The 24,029-nt window shown below is 44.4% G+C and overlaps 2 protein-coding genes across 4 annotated transcripts in view; one reads left to right on the top strand and one right to left on the bottom strand.

Annotated features, from left to right (window-relative positions):
* Positions 1-3,390, top strand: part of onecut2 (one cut homeobox 2) — a 17,514-nt gene extending 14,124 nt beyond the window's left edge. Inside the window, exon 2 of the mRNA XM_029169901.3 lies at positions 2,155-3,390. Within this exon, the coding sequence (XP_029025734.1) occupies positions 2,155-2,444 (290 nt within the window). The 3' untranslated portion in view covers positions 2,445-3,390. The remainder of the gene's footprint in view (positions 1-2,154) is intronic.
* Positions 3,391-10,612: 7,222 nt separating this feature from the next.
* fech (ferrochelatase) lies at positions 10,613-22,334 on the bottom strand. 3 transcript variants are annotated; one of them, XR_008696347.1, is made up of 12 exons: positions 21,604-21,622; positions 20,963-21,053; positions 20,508-20,627; positions 19,482-19,630; positions 19,070-19,204; positions 18,665-18,771; positions 18,330-18,428; positions 18,141-18,248; positions 17,368-17,532; positions 17,139-17,198; positions 15,604-15,813; positions 10,613-13,066 (listed from the first exon to the last, which is right to left on the bottom strand). XR_008696347.1 is itself a non-coding variant. In XM_029169905.3 (11 exons), the coding sequence occupies exons 1-11, from the start codon at positions 22,132-22,134 to the stop codon at positions 15,676-15,678; spliced, it is 1,209 nt and encodes a 402-aa protein (XP_029025738.1). In that variant the 5' UTR covers positions 22,135-22,334; the 3' UTR covers positions 13,358-15,675. The 3 variants fall into 3 exon arrangements, 2 of the variants coding, with proteins under 2 accessions (XP_029025738.1, XP_029025737.2); XM_029169905.3 differs by lacking the exons at positions 10,613-13,066; positions 21,604-21,622 and adding an exon at positions 22,098-22,334 and having other exon boundaries at positions 13,358-15,813; XM_029169904.2 differs by lacking the exon at positions 10,613-13,066 and having other exon boundaries at positions 13,358-15,813.
* Positions 22,335-24,029: the final 1,695 nt, after the last annotated feature.

Here is a 24,029-nt window from a genome sequence, read left to right as displayed (position 1 = left end):
GAACGCCGTCTCCTGTTAAGGCTGGTTTAGAAACAAAATAGAAATGCTTGGATCGGTTATTAAACCTGATGTTATAAAGGCACTTGTTAATGAATATATAGATGGCCTGCTGAAGATGCTTTTATGACAGGAACAGTCACCTAGTTCTTGATCATCTAATGGTGACTGTCGTATGATGAGGATGTTTTTGACCATAATAGTCGACAATCAGTACAGAGACTGTGATGGAGCAACGTGAATCACACGCAGGGAAACGATAGGAGACCAGCGACTGTCTGGAATTTCTGCTGATCCCGTTTGCAGTTCAAGTCACATTTAGCAACACGCTGATGTCTTTGAGAGACTGAGAGAGCTGATGAAAGACGGAGGAACCCTGGCTTATTGATCCTATTGATTCACCCCTTAACTTTAAAGAAGGGCTCCTCCTCCCCCTCCGTCCAGCCTCACCCCCCCCCCCCCCCTCACACCGGTAAGCCCCCTTTAAATAATATAATTGCATATCTGACGCTCACTGTAACCCCGACCTGAGGAAACACGTCTGATTGAATCACTGGAGCGTGCGCTCCCTCTCCATTGATGGCAGACTCGGTGTTTGTGTGGGTGGGTGGTTTTGATTGCTCCCTTTTTACACGTAGATGTGTCTGCACTTTAAAAAAATTGTGTCTGGGGTGAACTGCTGCTGAGCTGCTTTCCACCGAGCTGCAGTAAGCAGAAAACAGGGGATGGGGGTGTGTGGTGAGTGTGTGTGTGTGTGTGTGTGGGGGGGGGGGGGGGGGGGGGGGGGGGGGGGGTTCTAGCCACAACTGAGCTTTTTCAGTCTGCTTGTAAAATAAATAAAACAATCATATCTCCACAATAATAATCACAGAAACTTCCTATCTTAATATTTGATATTTGCATGGATGATATTCTAAACATCCTTCAGAATTCTGTGAATCAGCATCTTCATTATGAAGCTTTTCTCTTTTCCTGACAGTGAATGTACAGGTATGAAGGTCCAAACGCCACTCTGTTAGCTCACAGTCAGACATTCTATCACAAAGATCTTCCAGTAAATAGTCAGGTCCAAAGTCCACGATCACTCCAGTTTAGACGCTAAGTAAACAAAAACACATTCCTGGGCCTATGTGCATGTCTGAATGAGGGGTGATCAGCACATTTCATGTGGAGATGACAAAACAGTCAAATAGTAAACAGACTTCTGTCAAATAAAAGCAGCTTTAGTTTAAACGGTGCCACATGAACCAAAATAAATAAAGTGACTTGAAACGTAAGGCTGTCGTTATTAAAGGCTTTTTTCTTAGACGAATCAAATGTCTCTGTTCCCTGTTTGAGATGATTCCTGCGCTCACAGTCAATAGAGTGAGTTGTGGTTTACACTCAGGGATCAATGCTGCCACCTGTTGGTCGCATCTTGTATTACAACAACTGTGACTCCCGGCGCTGTTTTTTTACTTTTTGCTCCATTTCAACAATGTTACACCTCACTTAATGCGAAGTGGATTTTTAGTGAAGGAATCATAGATGTATTATTTTCACCCTTAACTTTATTAACATTAACGTCTAGAAAGCTGCTTAACCATAACAGAAGAAAGAAGAAACAAACTGTTTCATTAATTTCCATCTGTTGTCAGGTTGTTAAACATTGTGATGTGTGTGTGTGTGTGTGTGTGTGTGTGTGTGTGTGTGTGTGTGTGTGTGTGTGTGTGTGTGTGTGTGTGTGTGTGTGTGTGTGTGTGCGTGCGTGCGTGTGTGTGCGTGCATGCGTGTGTGTGTTTTGTTAGTGAATTGAGTCTTTAACCTGATTTGTATCGATCAGCCTGGCTCTGACTCACGCATACTTATTTCACAGAGGGAATCAAATCACACCAAGACTCGGTATTGGTTCATTTAAATGCTTTATTATGTCATGAAATCTGAAATCTGAAATCCGGCTTCCGGCGAAATGTTTGAAATGAATCTATAACACGAACTAACCAACTGATTTGCAAACAATGATGTAAATGATGGTTAATTCAACACGTCTCCTCCTTCGTACAGTCAGCTGAAGAAAACTTAAACTGATCAAGAAGGTCCTATATTATGTGTTCAGTTTTATTAGTGCACATGCCACCACGAGCACTAACTCCTGTGCTTCTTCCTCCTTTCCTTCAGCATGCAAACGTAAAGAGCAGGACACAGCGAAGGAGCGCAACAACACACCAAAGAAGTCGCGGCTGGTCTTCACGGACCTGCAGCGGCGCACCCTGCTCGCCATCTTCAAGGAGAACAAGCGGCCTTCCAAGGAGATGCAGCTCACCATTTCGCAGCAGCTGGGTCTCGAACTCACCACTGTCAGCAATTTCTTTATGAACGCCCGTCGCCGGAGCCTGGACAAATGGACAGACGATGGAGGCAGCCCTGGCGCCCAGTCCTCGGCGTCCAGCACTTGTACCAAAGCGTGATAATATATAGTGAAGAGGAGGTGGAATGGAGGGAGACGGGGAGGTGAGGGAGGGAGGAAGGGGGGGGGGAACACGGGGAGGGGCGGAGGGTGGGGGAGGCCAAGGCGGAGGAAAACCAAACGTTTGACTTTTTTTTTGTCACTAGTGACAAACTAAGAGAGGGGCTGCTCACTGCGACGACTTGTTTTAGCCAAATCCAACATCCATCCATAAAGAAGCTAAACACACAAACCTCACGTATGGAGACAAACGCTGAATCACAGAATTACCTGCTGATGTCTCTAGATAAGCAAACACACCCCGAAACCAAAGACTAGACGTTTTCTATTATGCAATTTTTACTTGGACCCGACCAAACCAAAAAACATAGAAGGTTCTAGGACGAGATGCGGTTCTCTGCTGAATGTAACGCTCAAAAGTGGGACGAGGCAGAACACGCTGGGGTTTCAGAAGCTGCTGTCACCGCCTGCACAGCTGATCTGTTAGTTTCCAAAGAGGAGGCAGACAGAAGCTCATTAACATGAGCAGAGTCCTGAAACAGCTGATCAACAAAAATATTTAGATTCATCCAAACGTAGTGAGTTAACTGATTGATCGGTTTTAAAATGCGACTCCATCCACCAACATGTTCACCGACATCAACAGATCCTCAAGACTTGGCTCTAAAAATCTATACATTAAGGTTGAGTGGACGAGATTATTATTTTCAACACAATTTAGTCAACTGTCAAACAACAAAAACAAGTTTCTGTCATTTTTGGACAAAGCTCTTAAATTTATACCAAAGACTAGAAAGTACTATATATATTCTACTGACTCTTTAAAGTGAACGGTGACGATTTGTAAAGTTACAATGTGGCTAAATATGCAAGCACAAACACACACACACACACACACACACACACACACATACACACACACACACACACACACACACACACACACATTATTATCAGAGCCAGCACGTTGAACACGCTTACTCAGTAAACGGAACCGTCAGTGTTAGTATAGAAACAAACCAAACGTATGTGAGCACAATGTTAAAGCACATTTTCTTTGCAATAGAACCGGGGCTCTGAGCCGAGCCGAGTGGGCTTCGCATCTTAGAAACTCAGGACGCCATTTTTTTCTAAACAGTGGCTGAAATCCATTCGGCAATTGTTACACGCTGTAGTTGAGGCGAATGTACGGAAGTCACACAGCGCAGAACGACACCGAGCAAACACACCGAACATGTACACGCTTCACAGAAACACACAAGGAGCTTTAGAGAGTTCTGCTGAATCCAACCCAGCTGATCCCAGCTGATCCCAACTGATCCCAGCTGAGCGCTGCTTCACCAAGCGACATACATCGTTCATCTGAAAACGAGCTTTCCACCCGGCAGTTTAGCAGTTTAGCGTTTTAGCAGTTTAGCATTTTAGCATTTTAGCATTTTAGCATTTTAGCATTAGCACAATCTTTGGCCTCCGTTGGAACAAAGATGCATAAAGATGGTGCTGTTGAGGTGAGTTGGACCTTCAGTGTTCAACAATGTGAGACAGACGTGAGTCAGGTCTGAAAGGAAAGATTTTAATGCACAACTTCGTTTTCTACAACAACAGCTCTCGTCGAACAACGACACACCAAACGCAGCCTGGATTCACGCAGAACAAACGCTTGAACGCTGTCGGTATCGTTAAATGTTAGTTTGCTGCGATGCCAGTGAGAGTTCAACGTGAGAGACGGTGCTGGCATCAGTTTTCCTGCTAAAAGCTGTGAAATGAGCACGAAAAGCACAAAAGGTTTCAACGCGTTGACCACTTAGAGCGTTGACCAAATGGCTGCATTCATCTTGTCTGTTCGTGCTTATTCCACAAATGCTACGATCAAACCAATCATTTTAGTTCAAACCGGCTTTTGTGTTGCAAAGCCAGTAGAAATAAGCTTGTTGGATGTGGACAATTAAACAATACACACAAACGCCCATCACGTCAACTGAGACACAGGAGTAGAACCAGAACCACTGAAGCATCTGAGCCGGTGGCGGACCGACGGTCCAGGCGGATCAGGGCCTTTGTAATAGTTAAAGAGGACAATCTAAAGACGATGCCTGGCTCGTTTGTCTCCACGCGCTCAGTTGCCTGGTGATGGAATGGAAACAAAGACAAACTAGACCAAACCAGACCAAGCACTGTTCACTACAAACCCCACTACACTTACTTTCTGTACAGCTTCTACACATGATGTAAATACTGACACAAAAAACACCTCTTCCTTTGATTTCATGTTCATTACCATCATTTCACACTCAAGCTATCAAACCAAAAAAACAAAGAAGACCAAAGGAAAGGCGTCAGTCAGCAGCCCCTGCTCGTTAGGAACCCAGGCTGGGTCTCGGCCTGGTCAGAGACAAGCCAAAGGCTTTGAAATAAAAATGGACACTTGAGACTTTTTCTATTTATTGACAAATCGAAACCAAAGAAAACTTTTTCTGCACCTAACTGTTCCAACAAACAGAAAAAAAGAACTGAAGATGGAAGATTATTACCAAAAAATTAACGAAAAAAAAACAAAAACAAAAAAAAAGAGTGGTGGTGACGATTTTGTGGATGGAGGATGACGACGTGGAGGAGGAAGGAGGAAGGAAGGATGATGACATCACGGGAGTGGAGAAGGAGCTTTGTTCTGCCTGATGTTGCGTCGGGCCGTCTTTAAGGGGAAGCAAGTCGGGACTGAAGTGGGTGAAGCCACGCGGGAAGGAGGAAGGACACTGGTTCCCTTCCTCCCACCCCCAGATGGCAAACCATAAACGTGTCTCTCACAGTTGAAGAGTGTTTCAAACGTGTGCCTATGCAGTTTTTCAAAGTTAAAAAATGGTTTAACGAACAACAGAAACCTCATCAGCTAACAAACCAAAGATTCACCATAAACTCCAGCAGACGTTCGCCTCCCCCCGAAAGGAACCATCAGTTGTAGCAAAACGGGTCGCACAGCACGAGTCCGTGCTGTCCAGGGGGTGGAGGTGGGGGAGGGGTTCCAGTGTTATTCATCATGTTCTGAGTTAGAACGTTGGCTTCTTTCGAATTGGCAGCTTGCAGGTCACTATCTATTATAACACCGGTCCAGAGGACGAGCTACACGGTTGTTCCTCCAGCATGGCGTCAACCCGTCGACCCGCAGGGGTCACAGCAGAACCCCCCCCCCCCCCCCCCCCCCCCCCCCCCCCCCCCCCCCCCGCGTCTTTGTGTTTGTTTGTTTGAGCTCCTCCATGGGACAAAGTCTACCTCCAACAATCTCCAGCAGTAGCGAGCGAAGCCGCCAGACAATCGTAGACAGGTGCTTTCTTGTTTCGTGTGCCCGGTTCTGGTCGAGCCCAGAGCAGCTTCGTGCACCCACACGTCTTCACCGGCCGTCGCTGCTGACTGTTACTTTAATGCTTCCGTTTCAGTTTGAGCAGTTCACCTGCTGTTGTCCGGTGAGCTTCCTACTGCGGAGAGAGTGTAACGTAAAGCTATGTGGAACGTACAGTACATACCAAAGATTTCCTGCTGTACTTACAGTAGCACACCAACACTTTCCCTTCCTCCATAGCTGTTTACCGTGGATAGTGATCCATACATTAACCTTTAAACTCATTGTCTGAGTCCTCACTGTCCTTAGTTCATAGTAGGAACCAGCGGAACCAGGTCCTTTACCAATACTGATGTTATACGAAATTCAAATTGGACAAGGAAAGAATCTGAATAGAACCAGCTCTTTTCCTTATTTTGCCCTAATGATGTAATCTTAAATACCGGTAAAACTAAAATGACAACCTGTCAACATGAAACTCGCTCCGCTGAGTTTATGCTACATCATCCAAGTTGCACCAGAGTCTGATGAAGCCATGCTGGAGGATGCACCTGACTGAGGAACTGATGCAGGGCCCTGACACCTGTCCAGATCGGTGGGTTCCTCAGGGGGGAGGAACTATGCTGCTCCATATGTACAACAACAATAAATGAAACCTAACCAAAAAACACGAAGTCAACACCCTTCTGAGAGAAACTGCTCAAATATCGGTCAAATAGCTTTATTCTTAGTTTCCTCTCTATCTTTCTGTATGTAAAGCTTCTAGTCCAAAGAAATCCTCCACTCACCTGACCTGCCCATCACACTGACCACGCCCAGGAAAAGGGGCGTGGCTTCTGGCTCAGGGGCTGGTGGCCATTTTCCATTCCCTCTTGCAGTTCTGTCTGGATGCACCACACAGGCTAATTCTGCCAAACCAAAAACCAGAAGGTGATGAAGGTTTTCATTGCTTGTGTTTAAGTACTTAAAATGATTTGCCACTATGTTCTTTCCTAGGTTCTTGCAATATGTGACTTTTTTTATTTAATGTACTTTGTAATTTTGTTTTGATTGTGAATTAATTTAAACGAACAAATTTTGCTGCCAAATCTCCCCTAAACCATTTCCCCTGACGACTGATCAGCTTTGCCAAAGTTTGCATCGTATGGTTCCTTTTCTTTCTCTATTTATTTATGATGTGTTTTAGAACACACTAGTTTTGTACTTAATAATAATGTTATTTAATTAGGAGTAATTGTTTTTAATGAATATTTATGAGTATTTAAGAATGTTAGTTGCATCAAAGATGCAGTGCTTATGCCAGGCCTGTTAATTTATTCTTAGTTAGCTTTACTTTAAAAAGCAAATGAAATGTTGTTTTATGAATGTTTAGACTTAATGACAGAACATTGTAGGGATGTCAGACTAGAACTGTGTACTTCTGAATGTCAACACTTGCTCTCACTTTTTAGCCGACGTAGTTTTTTGTCCCGGTAATGAAATGACAGAAGCTGTAGCCAAATGAATGACAAGCACTGCATCTGCTTTATTTTGCTTCTTGTGATTTTTAAGGCAATTTTTTCCTCTTTTTTTCTTTTTGCATCCAACTGACCATTGTTGAACAAGCAATTAATTTCCTACTGATGTTCTAACACTTGATCAGGTGAAGTAAGGGCCGCACGTTGATGTAAACAGACTCGCCAAAGATAACTGGAATCATAAACTGTGTGTGTTTCCATCCACGCAGCTGAGAACCGAACCGGGTCAAAGTCTCACTGATGCATCTACACTGTGAAATCACACGAACTGCCCCAAACGATCCCTGTGGTTTGTCAGTAATGTGACTCCATCAGGGCATCAGCATCATCAACACTCAGTTAGAGGCGGGACTATTCGTTGCATGTCTTGTTTCAATCGTTGAATGAAGCCAACGTACAATATTTCAGTGTGTGGAACAGACCGGACATGAAGCGTAGAGGAGCCTTTTAGTTTCTGTTGAAATAGCAGCATGACATGGAAAATCAGTTCACTGTCACGTCCAGGAAATTTCCCTAAGTACCAGTCTTCCAGTTTACCAGTGAAGACGAGTAATTGGCTTCTTCTGACTGTCTGTCACTAAGCACCTCTCCAACCTCCAGGTTTCACTGTAGAAACCATGTTAATGGTTCAGCGAGTGTTGGATGTGCTCCAACCCGGTAGACTGGTCCTCAGATACGTATTCAGTGCATGTTTTATGTTAGTATGAGCTTCGTCAGTACCCAGATGTGAACACAGCGCCTCTAATAGTCCAGCTGCTGTGTCATCAGGGTTTCAGCGACTGGGACTGCGTGAATGCAAACACACCCACACGTTTGACTAGGAAGCAGAGCTGAGACCACCCTTAGACTGACTGTGTGTGTGTGTGTGTGTGTGTGTGTGTTGCTGTGTGAGAGGCTACCTCACTGACTTTCCATTTGTCCTTTTAATCGTGTTGATGAAACCAAAGAAACCAAAGATTCTTCTCCTCCAGCACGGTCTGCGCTCAGCGCCGCCGCTTCGTCGCCGCGTCCTGTTCCCAGGAATCTTTTCTCTTCTTCTCCTCCTCCGTGTCTTTTTGCAGTTTTCCTCAGACGTGAAGCCAGCGGCGTCCGCGTTCTCCACTGTTTCATGAAGCCAGATTAGTAGCAGGACTTTATCGACACACACAGAACAAATTTAGTTTCAGACTCTTCGATGTTTCTTAATCAACATTCCAACATTCCCGTCTTGAGTAAAGGTAATTAGGCGACTAGTTGTTACTCACTTTGTGCTGCGTAGCAACAGTCTAGACCAAAGCAGTGAGCAACGGAGCAGGTGACACTGACAACCTCTTAATACTGACAATATTAGTGTTGAATTGTTTAAAAGTAAGCGATAACTGTGGATGAGTGCCTTGCTTGAACCAAAGCGACGTCTTCTATGAACCCTGTTGCTATTATCACCGAGTTTCCTCTCTGCTCTTGGTTCTTTGCAAAATAATCACTGCAAAGGAATCCGGACTAAAAACCAAAGGCTTCTTCTACTTCCTCCTCACCTATGTCATTGTGAGCTCAGTGTTCGCATGGAACCTCGCTCGGCTCTCTGTGGCCCAGGCGTCGTCGTCTGCCCCCAGCCGGCCGGGGGAGAAACATCTGTCTGCAGCTGCCTGACGGCGTAGTGGTGGGAGGCGTCAGCCGTTAGTAGATACTGATGCTCCCAGTTAGTTTGGAGGCTGAGCAGCAGATCAGCAAGAGTCAGCACCAGTAAAACAACTGGACAAACAGCAGAAACTAGAAACAGACCTAGATCAACATAGATCAGTATTTGTATCAATAGACCCCGTTTGTTGATGCTGCATTGCATCGTGGTGTGTTTCAGGTTCAGTATTTTCAAAGCGCAGCCGCTTCCCTTCGTCTCTTTCTGTAAATGGTCTTAAAGCTTTAAACGATGAACCCAGCGGCGACGTCCTGCGAGCGCGTGCGCAGACCGTGCTATCTACCACTGTTGCAGATATACCTCATAGACATATTGGTAGGATGTTATAATAGCGTATGTCATAAATGATTCGCCTGCTCTTCGTCCCTCTTGTTTTATTATTTGGTGACTGTGGTTTTAAATTGGGGAAATGTGGGAAAAAGGCTTTTCACATGATTGAGTTGTGTCTTCTCCATTGGAGCTGCCAGGACTTTAGGGAAGCGTTGTCCTTTTGTGTGATAGTTTCGGGCTCACGGACATTGTTCGTGTGCCTCAGTCCAGTATAAAAGCAGATTATTCGTCCATGTCTTACATCCAACCACGTTTCCACGTCTTCTCATGCCTCATTTCTGTGCTTCGCTGTCCTTCCTGACCTGTGTTTGCCAGCATCACTGCGCCATTATCCACCTCAGTGCTGTACCGCAGTTTTATGCATGAATATATTTACAATTAGCTAGCCGTGTAATGCATTGTGATTATTAGTAACCTTTTATTATAATGCTCTCGTTTCATTTACCTTAAGCCATACTGCTGAACTTTGCGTTGCATCCCACATCAGGCTGACCTTTGACCTGCCGATATAAAACCAAAGAGACCCTCAGAGAGCGAGGCCTTCCAACCTGATTGCCACTTAGCGTCTGTTTGTTTCTAATCTGAACAGCTGCATTTATGCAGTGGTGACGGTTAAAGTAGCAAAAACATTAGCTATGTTAAACTTCTGGATTCCTCTTGTTTAATAATAAGGTTTCCCAAACCTAAAAATGATAAGATTATTTGAACTGCAATACACAAAACATTAATTGAAGAAGAATCTGTATTGGACAGAACAAATGACTTAGTGTAAGAACGAAGATTTTTGCTACTAGACTGAAACCAAAGTTGTTAGAAATGAAAGAAAGAACATGTGCTCACTGACGAGCAACAGAACAAGATGAATGTAGATCAGGAGAAACACTTTTCTGTTATTAACTGAATAAAATAACTGAGATGATAGTTAGTTTGTTATATTTCACCAGTCGTGACCAAAACAAATATGTTTCATTTGTGTTAAGGTTCTTACAGAGTTAAAGGACTTTCATAAGTACAGTACTAGTCTTCCATCTGTAGCTAGTGTCACATAAGATCAACATTGTAGCAGAGTCCTCGTGTCACGTTGTGGAAGAAAGTGTACGTTTCAGGAATTTCGAGGTTTCACACAACAAATGACATGTTGATTCCAGTTAGGGGTCAAAGGTCAGAGTTAGACATCATAATGTCAGTTTTTTCTTTTGTTCTGCTTTTTCAGTAACAGTTTACTGCCATGTTCAGACCACATCACATGCTCTCCTGTCAGAACCTGATCCAACCAAATAATTCATCTGTTTTCATCTGTACAACTTTGTTCCTTGTTTTTTTTTTGTTTTTTTACCAATTTCTGTGATCAAAAAAATCAAAAATCCAATGATGCATTTTTATTTTTCACATTTGTTTGGAAAAGAAAAAGAGAAGTGAGTGAAAACTTGTGGTGTGGAATAAAATGATGATCAAACATGAAGGAGATATTTGGAGAATAAATGTTGTTCCACTCTATGTACAAAAGAAGAAAAAAATCAATAAAGAAATCACAATGGTCTCAACCATGTACACCAGGGCTAATGTTTTTATTTTCTTTATTAAAAATGCACAGACGGTGTATCAAGAGAGAATCAAGAAAGGTGGTAGCTAACGTATTCAGTCTGACCCACTACAGCAGTTCAGCATTTCAGAAAATTTTCTGCTGCAAAATCAGTTCACTGTTTTATTAAAGACAACAATCAGGTGAACAGCGCTATGGTCTGTGCTGCATTTAGGGGGGCTGTGCTGCGTTTAGGGGACCTGTGCTGCGTTTAGGGGACCTGTGCTACGTTTAAGGGGCCGTGCTGCATTTAGGAGGGCTGTGCTGCGTTTAGGGGACCTGTGCTGCGTTTAGGGGACCTGTGCTGCGTTTAGGGGACCTGTGCTACGTTTAGGGGGCCGTGCTGCATTTAGGAGGGCTGTGCTGCGTTTAGGGGGCCTGTGCTGCGTTTAGGGGGCCTGTGCTGCGTTTAGGGTGCCTGTGCCACCCAGCTGTGAGCTCATTTAAGGAGCAGCCAACCGCTTCTCTGGTTTACTGCTGCAAACCCATTTGCCTGCAGAGATGCCCAGGTCACTTACAGTGTTTTCAGTTCTTCCTTTCACTTTTAAATGTTCCCCCTCTCGTCTCTGTCAGTCTGTCTGGTTTTCTCGGTCTCCACCGTTAATGACTCCATCACATTCTCTCGTCCCATCATCCTTTCCTTCTGTCCATGTCACTCATCTGTCTGTTCCTGTCTGGGTCTGTCTGTGTAATCCTCCCAGCATCCATCTCCTCTCATCATCCACCTCAGCACTTCTGACTGCCCCCCTTCCCTTAATTACTCCTTCCCAGCTTCCATTTCTGTCTATCTGTTGCCAAGGAAACACTGGCTCACCCTGTAGTTGTTAATCCAGAGACATTGTCTTTCTATTGGCCGTGGGCTCGGTTACTTACTGATAAGGATGACAAAGTGTGGGAAACTGAGGAATTTGTAAAATGCAGAATGCAGATCTCACAATTCTGACCACACACAAGATGAAAGAAGCCTCAACCAGTTTAGAAAGCTAATATTAGTTTAGATTTCACATTTGTTTGTCTCATGTCCCAAAGTATTATTAATACTACTGTAACAGTGTTTAGATCAAATATACAGCTAATCAGTCTAAATGACAACAAACGCTGGTCAACAAATGTTTTTACATTTAACCTTAAATTGAATTCAGCCTCCATCCACCTCTTTGCAAAATACTTGGTGAGCACATCGCCTCTGCGTCGTCGTCCTAAGTTAAACCATTTGAAAAATGATGCGCTTGATTAGCTTTTAATGAACTTTGTTTCCCATGAGCATTAGGAGTCATGGCTTGATGCCTCGCTGAGCTATTAGCACGTCAATGGTTCAGAGCAGCAGCAAGAGAAAAGTGTAAAACATCCTAAACTGCCGAAGCCACATTGTTTTACAATATGTAAAGACCCAAGAAATGATTCCTTTCTTTAATGAAATGCTTAGTGGGGGTTGCTTTTTGTTGCTGATGCTATGAACATCATTTGTCTTCTCAAATGTAACCTTATATTTTCTCTTTTCTGTTTGATTATCAACAATCCTCACGTTTCATCTCTTTCTGTATTTTTTATTTCCATGTTTTTTGCCGCGTCTTTCATTCTTCTCACTCTTCTTCCATCTTGTTCTAATTTCTTGTTCACTCTCTCTCTCTCTCTCTCTCTCTCTCTCTCTCTGTAGAAATCAATGCTCGTTCTCTCAATAGGAGGTCACGGGGTTGCAGGCGCCAGTGTCCCAGCTTTTCAATTACTATCAGCCTGCAGTTACCACAACACACACACGCACACCTTTTGCCATGTACAGGCAACAGACCTGCAGAGTCAACACAAAGAAAGACAGTAAAAAAAGAGGTCAGAGTAGGTGAGAAGATTCACAGAAAAGATGAAAGGAGAGAAAACAGATGAGGAGGACTCAGGTAGGAGAACAGGTGAAGAGGGAAAAGGTTCTGGTCCATCCATCTGCATCAGAAAGAATAGAAAATGATACAAGACAGACAAAAAAAGAAAAGAAAAGAAAAGAGAAGATCTCAGATGACATGAAAAAAGGAAGGAGAGGGGACGAAAGGAGCTGAAGTGAAAGGAGAGCTTGTAGTTAGCTCAAATGGAGGGGGGCAGTCCTGCACCTTCAGGGGTTATTGGGTCGTAGACAGCCAATCTCTCTCAGCTTAATCAACAGCAGCAGAGGTGATTGCAACACCACAGGGGACTGCTGGGAAAAAAAACGGGGGCAGGGGAGGTGGAGGGGAGACAGAAACACAGAAATGAATGGAGGAGGTGGTGGGGAGAGGCGGACCTGGAAGATGAGGAAGAGATTGGAAAAAAAAAAGGAAAATTGGGGGTGAGGATGAAAGAGAAGGAGGAGGAAAGGTTTAAGACTAGAACAGATTAGAGGAAGGAGAGAGAGAGAGAGACAGAGACAGAGACAGAGACAGAGAGCAGGCAAACGAAGGCAGAGGATCATTTCTGCTACAATGAAACCTTAAAACAACCAGAGTCCAGCAGCAGTAGCAAGTTGTATTTTATTTCAAAGGAAGACTTGTCATCATATTTAATCGCACTGTTAAAACCATGTCTCTCAAACACATATAAAAAATAAAAATAAATTAATCCAAACAACAAGCAATGCTGGAGCTCGTGTCAAGCTCAACACACACACACACAAACAGAAAAGGTCAAACCCAACACTCAGGATGATAAAAAAATAGAAAACATGTTTGTGGAGGAAAAACCCAGCCATCAAAGGGGCGACATGTCTGCTGCTGTGACCTCGCCACCTTTTGCCCATCGTCTCCGCTTCTTACAGCTGCACCGCAGTGAAGCAGGTCTGCGTGTTCTCCGCTCTGTGCGATTATCTGAAGGCTGTGCTGAAATAATTCAAAGCGTCTCATCATCTCAACGCCACCGTGAGGATTTTACTTCTGATTTTAAAACTTCAGAAGCTGGAATTTTAACCTTCTGCCTAGAATTACAAATCCTGTGTCTCTTAAACTTAGAGTTCAGATCTGATCCCATTTTAAACCTGGGGTAAAGGAATATTACAGCCATGTCATTCAGAGCTGTGGAAGTGACTAAAAAAACATGAAAGTATGCAGATGTGTAACAGTGGAAGAAAAACGTGAATAAAGTACAGATTCCCAACTAGCGCCACCTGCAGGAGTTAGCGCAACAAGCTAGTGAAGGGTGAGGACAGACCAGTGTGACGACAGGTTCACATTTACACATAGCTACTCAGTGTTAAGTGATCAGCTGACCTAAACGAGGCCATGTGAATACACAGAATTCATTTACTGCATAATTATCTAGCTACAGCTGTCTGATAACTGATAAAGGCTTGAATGGTGTCAACAGCTGACTTGTGTCCTATAGCTGAGAGGTCTGCAAAGCCTCTGTCTAGTCAGCTGACCTGCAGCACTTTGAAGGCGGCGAGGACACGTGAGCGGCGGCGTCACAGCAGGAACACACGAGTCCCGTCTCAGGATGGATCTTTTTTTGTTCAGCATATGTAAAACTGACATGAAGCCGAGTCCAGTACGTCTAGCGAGCCAGTGTAAAAAGGCACATTATCGTGTAAAACAGGTCAAAAACAGCAGAGAAGGTGTCACAGGTGACATTAGTTTCACCTCGAGAGAGAGAGCAGCGTAGCAGTGGGATCAAACCAGCAACCTTCAGGACATTTGCTCTAAGTGCAGCAGCAACAAAATAATAAAAAAGGTAAAACACAGACAGTTCAAGTCAAATGAGACACAGTCGACTCTCATCCATGACACGTTAATGCTACTTTTCTCTACCACGTATTCCTAAAAGAGCACACTGCATGTAGAAACTAAAGCACGGCATCTGTACTGAACTGTGATCGTTTTTCCTGAAGCAAACTTTGATGTTACTCTATTGTCGTCGCTGAATCCAGTGAAGCAGAAACAGGATAAAACACAAGAGAATGTGTATAGTAACAAATCATAACCAGTTACAGCATCTTAAAACAAGCCAAACATTATTTTCGGGCGCCCTGAGGATCTGGTAACGTTTCCACATTTGTTCATTTGAACTGTGCTGCAGCTGCCTGTTCATTAACCAACATGCGCTGAAATTCTAATTATTAAACCTTAGTCTTCTGCCGAAGCACCACCGTTTCCTCCTGATCCCACTTTCCTGTCCTTTAAACCTACGGTGTGTCCATGTATCGGGAAGCAGCATTTAGAGCAAGACCCATGTCCACCAATCACATTACAGGGAGTGCAGCAGAGTGGGCGGAGCGTTCGGGCTGGCTGGGTGCGACAGTGGGGCCGGGAACCTGCTTTCAGTGTGGTGGCGTCGGGACCCATTTCAAGTAGCACCGGCAGAAGAGGAACAGGCTCTCCCATTGGTTTGCAGGGGGTTGATGCAAATGAAAGGTGAGCAACTTAAGCACATTTAACTAGAAGAAGGTTTTTTTCCTGTAGCTTCAGCAGTTACACAGCATCTGCAAAACCTCTGAAGGTTTGTTTTTGTTCCAAATCAAGAATGTCCACTTTATCTAAAGTGAGTTTTTAAGGCAACTCAAATTCAATTTATTTTCATTTTTATTATTCATCACATTAATTTTGTACTTAAGAGTACAAACTGACTAGCCTGATTATGAACCTGGTAATTCTCCAATTATTCCTCCAAACCCAGTAACTGCTGTCTGTCTGGAGCCAGGAACCAGTGGACGACCAACCAGCACCGGTTGGGCCGTTGAGTATGCGTGTGCACAGGACGTTTGCTTACTGAAAGGCATGAGGTTGCTGACGGGACGCCTGACGCGGCTGCAGGAGCGTCAGGCCGTTGGGGTTTGTGCGTCTACGAGCGTTTCTGGCTGGCAAAGAAGGCCTTGGTCTCCTCACAGACGGGGTTGGTGCACAGCGGGCACCGGAGGGTCAGCTGGCGGGAGCACGGCTCGTTGGACTTCAGGTGGGACTGCACCAGGTCCGCCAGCGCCTGGACGGGACAAACACGCGCTCAGTGCATCTTAGAACGACCAACTGGGTCACCCAGCACTTCCTGGAGGTCTCACATTAAAGGTGGTTGCTTCTTTGTGTAACCTTTTGTTATTCCTGATTCTGAGGAGAATAGTTTTCTATTAAATCAGGTGCTCATATTACATTTCAAGGGTAACAGTGTGCAGGTCTGCCAGTTGTTTCACCCATATCATTCGCAGCTATCATCCTGTCACAGGCTCGTGGCCATGGCCTGACGTTTTCCATTTTCTGAAATTATAGTCAACTGGTCATTTCTCATTATTTGTTTATTACATTTGTCAGTCAGTCAGGGACAGCGCGCCTTCACCAAACAAGGAACAGGTTCACATCCATTATTTGGAGTTTTTTATTGTTCTTTTTGTCCCCAGTGATGTGACAGCTTTGGTTGTTTTGTTTATGAGGCTTCATACAAGAGAAGCCCACTGTGCATTGATGTACTGTAGATTTAACAAGTTAGAGTGTGTAAAGTCTTCAATAATGTTCCTGAGTTAAATAACACAACCCCTTGACTTCCTGTTCAGCTTTTCATTTGAAACATCGGCAGTAAATAAGGCAAGGCATTAGTTTCACTTAATAGTATCCGAATGATACCGTTGACGTGAAAGTTTTCCATTCTGAAGGTGAAAACTGCAAAGAAGGTGCTTTTCCCTTATTTTCCCGTAGCTGCTGCTTGTAGACAGTAGCACACTGAGAACCTAAAACCGCACTGAGGAAACCATCCTTCAGTAACTACCAACTAATCATCCTCTGGATATTGATTTATACACTCACACAGAGACTTGGCGAAGGGTCTCTGAGCGTGGCGGCTTTGACCAGCCAGCCAGTCAGCCGGGCGGTTCAGTTCTACTGCAGTCAGCTCTAAAGGTTCCCATTGATCTGCAGCTTTCCTTTAATAAACCTGTGTGTGTGTGTGTGTGTGTGTGTGTGTGTGTGTGTGTGTGTGTGTGTGTGTGTGTGTGTACACGGCTGTTACAGCTGGAGGAGTTGCCTGCTGTGAGAAAGGCTGCAAGGTTAAGGATGAAGGGAAGGAGGAGGTGAGACGGCAAAGAAAGACGGAGAGGGGCAGACAAGGCAGGGATGGAGGAAAGGAAGGAAGGAAGGAAGGAAGGAAGGAAGGAAGGAAGGAAGGAAGGAATCCATTTATTGACCATCTCCTGCCTAGAGTTCACTTACTTCACACAACCCTCTGCTGCTGACTCCCTTCCTATTATTAGAGCCCTGTCTGTCTTTATTTACTCCACCTTCCCATCATGTGACGTGTGTATGTTTGTGTTTGTAGCGTACCTTCATAAACAGAGGGTTTCCATTCAGTGACTCTGCTCTCCTGATGTTCTCCACCCCGCACTGACGACAGAGGAAGACACAATTGGTCAAACTTTTTATGGAAGTACTAGACATTTCAGGACAATGAGGGCGTGATTAATAGAGTACAGATCAATAAAGAACGGAAAGCTCTGGGAGTCGCGGTGGCAGCCGTCACACTGATGACAGAACAGAGGCGCTTTGTTCTTACCTCCTCCCCCAGCACCTGTCCGTACTCTATGTCAAGTTCATGTAAAGTCTCTATGTGGTCGGAGGTGAAGGCAATCGGCACCAGCAGGATGTTCTTCTTCCCCCGTTCACAGAGACCTTTGATGACCTCGTCCGTCTGGGGCCCGAGCCACGGCATCGGCCCCACCTGAGACAACACACGACAGGAGGAGACTTAGACACTGACTGTTTTGGTGGACATTTTCCATAAGCCCTGTAGATGTTTAGGGCCCAAAAACAATCACTAACTAATCACATGACCTAAATCTGTGACAGACCCCTCAGGTTTAAAGATAAAATGTTCAGGTTCAGGATCATTTCAGTTATTACTTAGAGGCCTTCTCTGAGCCTTTACGTGCATTTCTGTGCAGCTGATTGATCAAAGTCTTCACATGCGTCTCCTTGTCTGCTACAGGCAGACGAGTCTCACCACAGCACAGACAATTATTGAGCGGCGGGATGTTTGTGAGCCGGAGCTTGAGGTCCTCTGCCGTCACACAGACGGGTGGCTCCATCTTGTGGAGCAGTAACCCGAGTTCAACATGTTCATACCACGCAGGGATGGAGCTTATCGACTCTAGTGAACAGCCAGACTTCTTTTACCACACACTGTAATCTAACATCTTGGCTTAAATTAAAGCTACAGCCGTTTCTGCGTTGATATTTAAACTATTAGGCCGAATGCTGGCTGTGGTGCTCTGCACCGCTGCTGTTAGTTTTTGGCTATTCACCACTAGATGGCACCGCTGAGCTCACCCTGGACTGCCACACCAGCCTGTAGGGGTTACAGTGTCCCAGTCTCTCCATGACTCTCTGAACTGTGGCTCCCACCTCCTGAGGGTACGGGTCTCCTCTGTTCACAACCTGCACAGACAAAAGCACGAGGATGGGTTCTACACGAGCCCGTAGACGGTGCACGCAGCAGTGGTGCCAGTAGTTACTCACAGCCAGAGGGAGCGAGTGTGCAGAGAACAGGATGACAACATCGTCTCTCTTCTCTTCTGGGAACTTCATCAGCTCGTTACTGACGTGCTCTGCAAAACACTAAATTCACACAGACGTTGTTTGCCTTGTTCCTTTGAGCAAGGACACGTCGCTATCTAATTGTCTTCTAATAAAGTTTCTGAATGTTTCCCTTCATGGAGACATTACCGCCATGCTAAGAAAATACTGTGCGCCAGGCTCGTTAGTCGCTATGGTTACGGACCACCACATGCGTTTTCCCCCGCGTCTGAGGTTTTGTGCCGAGTGGAGGAGAAGCCTGGTGGGCAGTGGCTTACCTCCACCAGCAGCGGGTGTGTGGGCCACCGGTCGATGACACTCCAGCGCATTTTTGGCCTTTCACCTCTGTTGCTGTAGTAACGGTAGATGGCGTTGAGGCTGCTGCCTTTTCACATAGGGAACAAATAAAAGTCTGGATTAATCGCTATGTGATATGTCTCTACTGTCTCAAGCTGCTGTCATCACAAAACCAGCCCAGGCACTGTAAGACAGTGAAACTACTACTACTGACATCCAACCTTCATGGATGCAGCACAGGAGTTTGACCTTGACTAACGTGGGACATGTGATCGCTGGAAAACGTTTGCCATCTCGAGGTCAATCTGAGTCTAATCACGTAAACATCACGCCTTCATCCATTAAGACATTAAGCGACGCTTAGCAGCAGCATCAGCAGCAGTCACCTGTGGTGGAGCAGCTGTACTGAGGGTATTGGGTGAAGGCCACAGCTCTTTCGACTCCATCTTTCTCCATCTCTTCGATGGCTTCCTCTGTCAGTGGGTGAACGTACCGGAAGCCAATGTAAAACTTGTGAGGAGCTGACGAAAGAGCAAAGCAAAGGAATTTAGCCACTGGTTCACTCAGCATATTAAAGCAGCACATTAAAGCAGAATAATGAGGCGAAGATGCAGCTGAAAGATGCTATTCACAGTCCATACAACTAAACGGCTACATATGGTCAGTTGGACAGTTCCTTATCAGTGAGATGCTGCTGCAGGCGGTGAAGACACTCCTTCACTATCTCTACTGGACACACAGATACACACGCACGCACGCACACACACAAACAGACACACACACATGGCTCGGCGTCACCTGTCTCAGGGCTCGTCTCATCCAGCAGCTTCACCATGCCCTCTCCCTGCATGGAGGTCCAGTGTTTGATGGGAGAGCCGCCTCCGATCTTGCTGTACTGCTCCTGGATCTTGGGCGTGCGGCGCTTGGCTATGAATGGGCCCAGCTTGCTGCAGAGCACAGGACAAGTTGAAGACGTTATAAACGCACACACACACTCAGTGAGTTTGGAATTCCTGCACATCAACAGACATTGGACTGGAAACTGCATCCGCTTCTTCATCTATAGACACACAAGATGTGAATATTAATAATCTTTAGATCAGCTGTAGCTTTGCTACTGTACATTGGTAGCTGCATTGGTCTCTGTAGTTTAAGTCGTGACTCCACGTGCAATGTGGAGTCATGGGTCAACAATGACTCGCATAAAGATCTAAGAACAATGATGTTCACTTGTATTTAAGAGGTTTTTGTTTGAACTCAAATGTGGGTCACATAGAAACCTTGACTTGTTGATAACAATGAAATAATGTGGGAAGCATCAAGTGGGAAGCAGGACGTCCTGAGACCACCACAAGCTCAAACCCATACTTCTCCATCAAAGTAATAAACCTTAGCTGCTGTGTGAAGCCTGACTGACCCACAGGCTCGATGTCATGTGCCTCCACGACATGACTAACTAACTACTAACATCGCTCACATCCTCTCCAGCCACAGCTTGTGACTTCAAAGCAGCTACGCTATGTCTTCATTCAGCAAAATCAGACCAACTGTTGTTTATGTAGAGTTAAAATGCACAAGAACAGCGGCTCCTTTAAAAACCACTGTGTTGCTTCAGTTATTAGGAAACACACAGAGCAGCACTATGACACAACAACAGTCCCCATTTCTGAGGAAGCTCACGTGCTTAAATCACAGACTGTTAGAACTCACTGTCCTACAGTCAGCAGACAGCTCTAAGGTCCTAAGCTAAAGGTTGCTTTGTTATTTTGGACGAGTATAACAATAGCAGAAACAATATTTCCATCTAATCTCGAGTTTACTTACTTCTGCACAGGCAGTTTCATCAGGTCTGTGTCCATGAAGAGCCGCAGCAGGAAGTCGTGAACGTCTTCTAGTTTCTCAGGTCCTCCCATGTTCAGCATCAGGATGCCCGTCTTGGGTTTTCTGTGGATACATGAGGCTAATAATCAATAATCAACATCCAGCACATACTGTATGAAGCCCTACCAGTGTCAGGTGAAGTGTAAGTGTACAGTGCCAGTTTATAACAGCTAATACACAGTGTTGCTGGTGTTCCCTGAAGCCCTAACATTAGCTCATGAACATTTCTGCTGACCACAGTTGTCGAGTTCTTTGTGTTGTTGTTTTAGGGCCCTAAAGCCATGAGATGAGTAGAACGTGTGTGAAAAGGGATCAAATCAGGACAAACAGCCATCTGTTCCACCGTGTGAGCTCTAGGACGTCATGCAAAAGTCTACACACATGTTCATGTGCGTTACCTGTTCTCCTGGGTTTCTGGAGTAAGAGTCTGGGCTAAAGCAGCAGCAGTGGAGCGTCTCCTCACACTCAGTCTCACGCTGCACCTGGCAACTGACAGAGGAACAGAGACCACACAGGTTATTCATTCATTCCCTTGTTACACAACCCGCTGTGTGCATGAGGTTTATGGAGAAGCGGATGCATGAGGGAGGCTCCTTGCTCTTGAATGACCTCTCTCGTGAGGTCACAGCAGGCCACAGTTGGCAGACCACAAGAGCGAGCATCACTGTGATTGTCAGCTTTTTTTTAAAGCTGCAGAGCGACATAGAAACCAACGTGTTCTGGTTTATGTGACTAAGTGTGCAGTAACAGTTCGTAACCTCCGAGCACATGCGGCTCTGTTTTGTCCAGCGACATCCACTTTCATAACGCAGGCTGCAGTTCCCCGACGCGCCGCCAGGGGGCCGCCGCTATTATGCAAGTTTACAACGCTGGAATTGTGTAACTCCGTGAAAATGTTCAGCTCTTTTATTACTTGTAGGGAAAACATGACGCGTTAGCGGCTTTGTGTTGTATTTAGAGATCCTCTAGATGTTACTAAATGTAGCGCAAGTACGGGGATAAGTCCATTATATAACATTAACATTTAACTGTAACCTACAGTAATGTTGGGCTGCGGTCAAGACTCTGCCTGTTAGCAGCTGTGCGGCCGGAAACACAGTCATTTGTCTGTAAAATAAAAGCATATCCGGGCTCACGCGTCTGTATAAATAACGGTTATTGACCTATAAAATGGCTAGATTAAACAAAAACACAATCTTAAAGCTGCGACAGTGAATATAAAAACAACCAAATACCAGTCAACGTATATATTTAGGTGAATTAACGATAAGTTACAACGACTGCTGTTCTGTGAAAGTACCAAGAGGAAGTGGTGCTCCCATAGTCCTTCTAGCTTAGCGTCAATTTACGAAATATTGACACCAATGTCAGAGACATGTCGTAGAGTTTACACCACGTTACAGCAAACGACGCCGCTCCGTGACTTCAAAGTGATAAACTTGTCTCAGTCACCTCACACCCACAGCTAAAGCGTTCAACGTGGAGCGCTGCACGCCTCTCAGCAGGCTAACTTAGCGACACAGTCACACTCACAGTGAACCAAGCGACCGGCGCTGCCCAGCACTGCCATCGTAGTGGTCTCCTGTTCCCGCTGCTCACAAAGGTCTGTATTCCCGCCGAGACGAAGGCTGAATTTATCAGCTCTCAGCGGTTCTACCTCACTGAGCGAGAGGCTGCTCAGTCCGATCTCCCAGCCAGATTCCTTCAGCTACCACCGGCTGGCTGCAGCGACTTTGGTCAGGTTCCCATCGACTACTTAAGCATTTCCGATTTGTAGTTTCAAAATAAAACACCTGACAACGAGGGTTGGATGATGCAACATTTTAGAGAACGTCTAATTATTGATGTCATATAATTGATGTTACCTTTTTAGTGTTATTTCACTCAGCAAACTGAAGCCCCTTTAGAGTTACCTTTGATGCTATGTAGTGTCTTTGTAAATGTATTGTAATGGAAAGAAAAAAAATTATATCAAGATTCAGAAGTAATAAGCGAAACGGATCTGCGATACATAATATGATGAACATGTCATTAAATAGAGTATATGTAAGCTTTAAAGAATTTTGAATATGTCAATTTGGATAGACAAACTGTATGTAATGGTTTATTTATAACAAAATAAACACTTTCAGATGGAATAACAGTTAATATCAGTTAAACATGACTCATCATTAAAAATACCAGTGCAGCGAAAAACATACTCACAAATAACATAAACAAACCTTTTAAAACATTATAAACAAAAAGCAGACAAAAAACTAACCCTATTACTTTAGCAAATATTACATTTAAACATAATCAATGTTGCTTTGATTCGGATTTATATTGCCATAGTCTCATTTTGCTTTTATTCTCAAAGGAACAGTGACTTATTTCCTGTCTTGGGTTCTTTTTAACTCCCTAACTTGACGTCGACTTCTTATCTTAGTATGACGTCACACTAACGTCCGCCTAAACTACACCATAGCCACGCCCACGCTCGTGGCGGCCACACCCACACAGCGTTGACAGCGTGTGTGCGTGTGTTCAGAGAGATAGTTTAATCAGTAAGAGAGAGGAAGGACAGGAATGATGAAGAGGAGGGAGCGGGATGCAGTAATGAAGCTGTGACCTCTGGGCCCGACCTTTCAGCAGCCTTTTGTACAGAAGTACAACAGTGTTTAAAAGTTAATGAGCTGGAGAATTTTTCTTTTTAGCAACGATTGATAAGTTCACTACATTACATTTCTCTCTACATCTTCACGTTTTCATGATTGAATCAAATTTGCTTCTACATTGCTTTTCAACAGTCTTCAAATTTATATTTAGCAAATTATCTTTAACCCCCCCCCCCCCCCCCCCCCACACACACACACACACACTTCTTAGTTTTATGTCACATAGACTCCCAATAAAGCACATTTTTATTTCATTTATTTATTTGTTTATGTTTGTGGTTCATAATGTGAAGTTCCCTGGTCTGGAAATAAAGGAGATTTTAAAACACCCCGTACTGTGTTGTAGGTGCAGAAAACTGATATACGTGTAGTAGTTTCCCAGGAACTGTAATTAAACAAACAAAGAAGTTATGTGCACATACTCGTTTTTCTGTGTCCTGAGTCAGAGACAAGGCTGCTTCACTGTGTCTCAGAAGGGTTCAGTTTCATGCTTTCATTGATGCTACGTGGTCCTGCAACGACATCTAGTGACCTTTAGCGGAACTACTGCTCATCATGCTGTTTGTGTGGGATACATAAAGCCAGTGCAAACACAATAAGCTGATTTTAAAAATATTAATTTAACTCAAGATTTATTAGTATTTTTAAAATTTTAATCCTTCTAATCCTACACTAGACTACACTAAACTAAGTAGATGAATAATTTATTTTTTAATGAATAGTGACAAAGTAAGAACATTGTTCATAAATGTCAAAGCATATCTACATTTTCTCATCCTTGTCATTATTTAGACCAGGATGTAGCAGT

Source organism: Betta splendens, chromosome 12 (genome assembly GCF_900634795.4).
Source record: "Betta splendens chromosome 12, fBetSpl5.4, whole genome shotgun sequence".
Lineage (NCBI taxonomy): Eukaryota > Metazoa > Chordata > Actinopteri > Anabantiformes > Osphronemidae > Betta > Betta splendens.
Note: the sequence above shows the minus strand (reverse complement) of the source record. Positions and strands in the feature narration are given on the sequence as shown.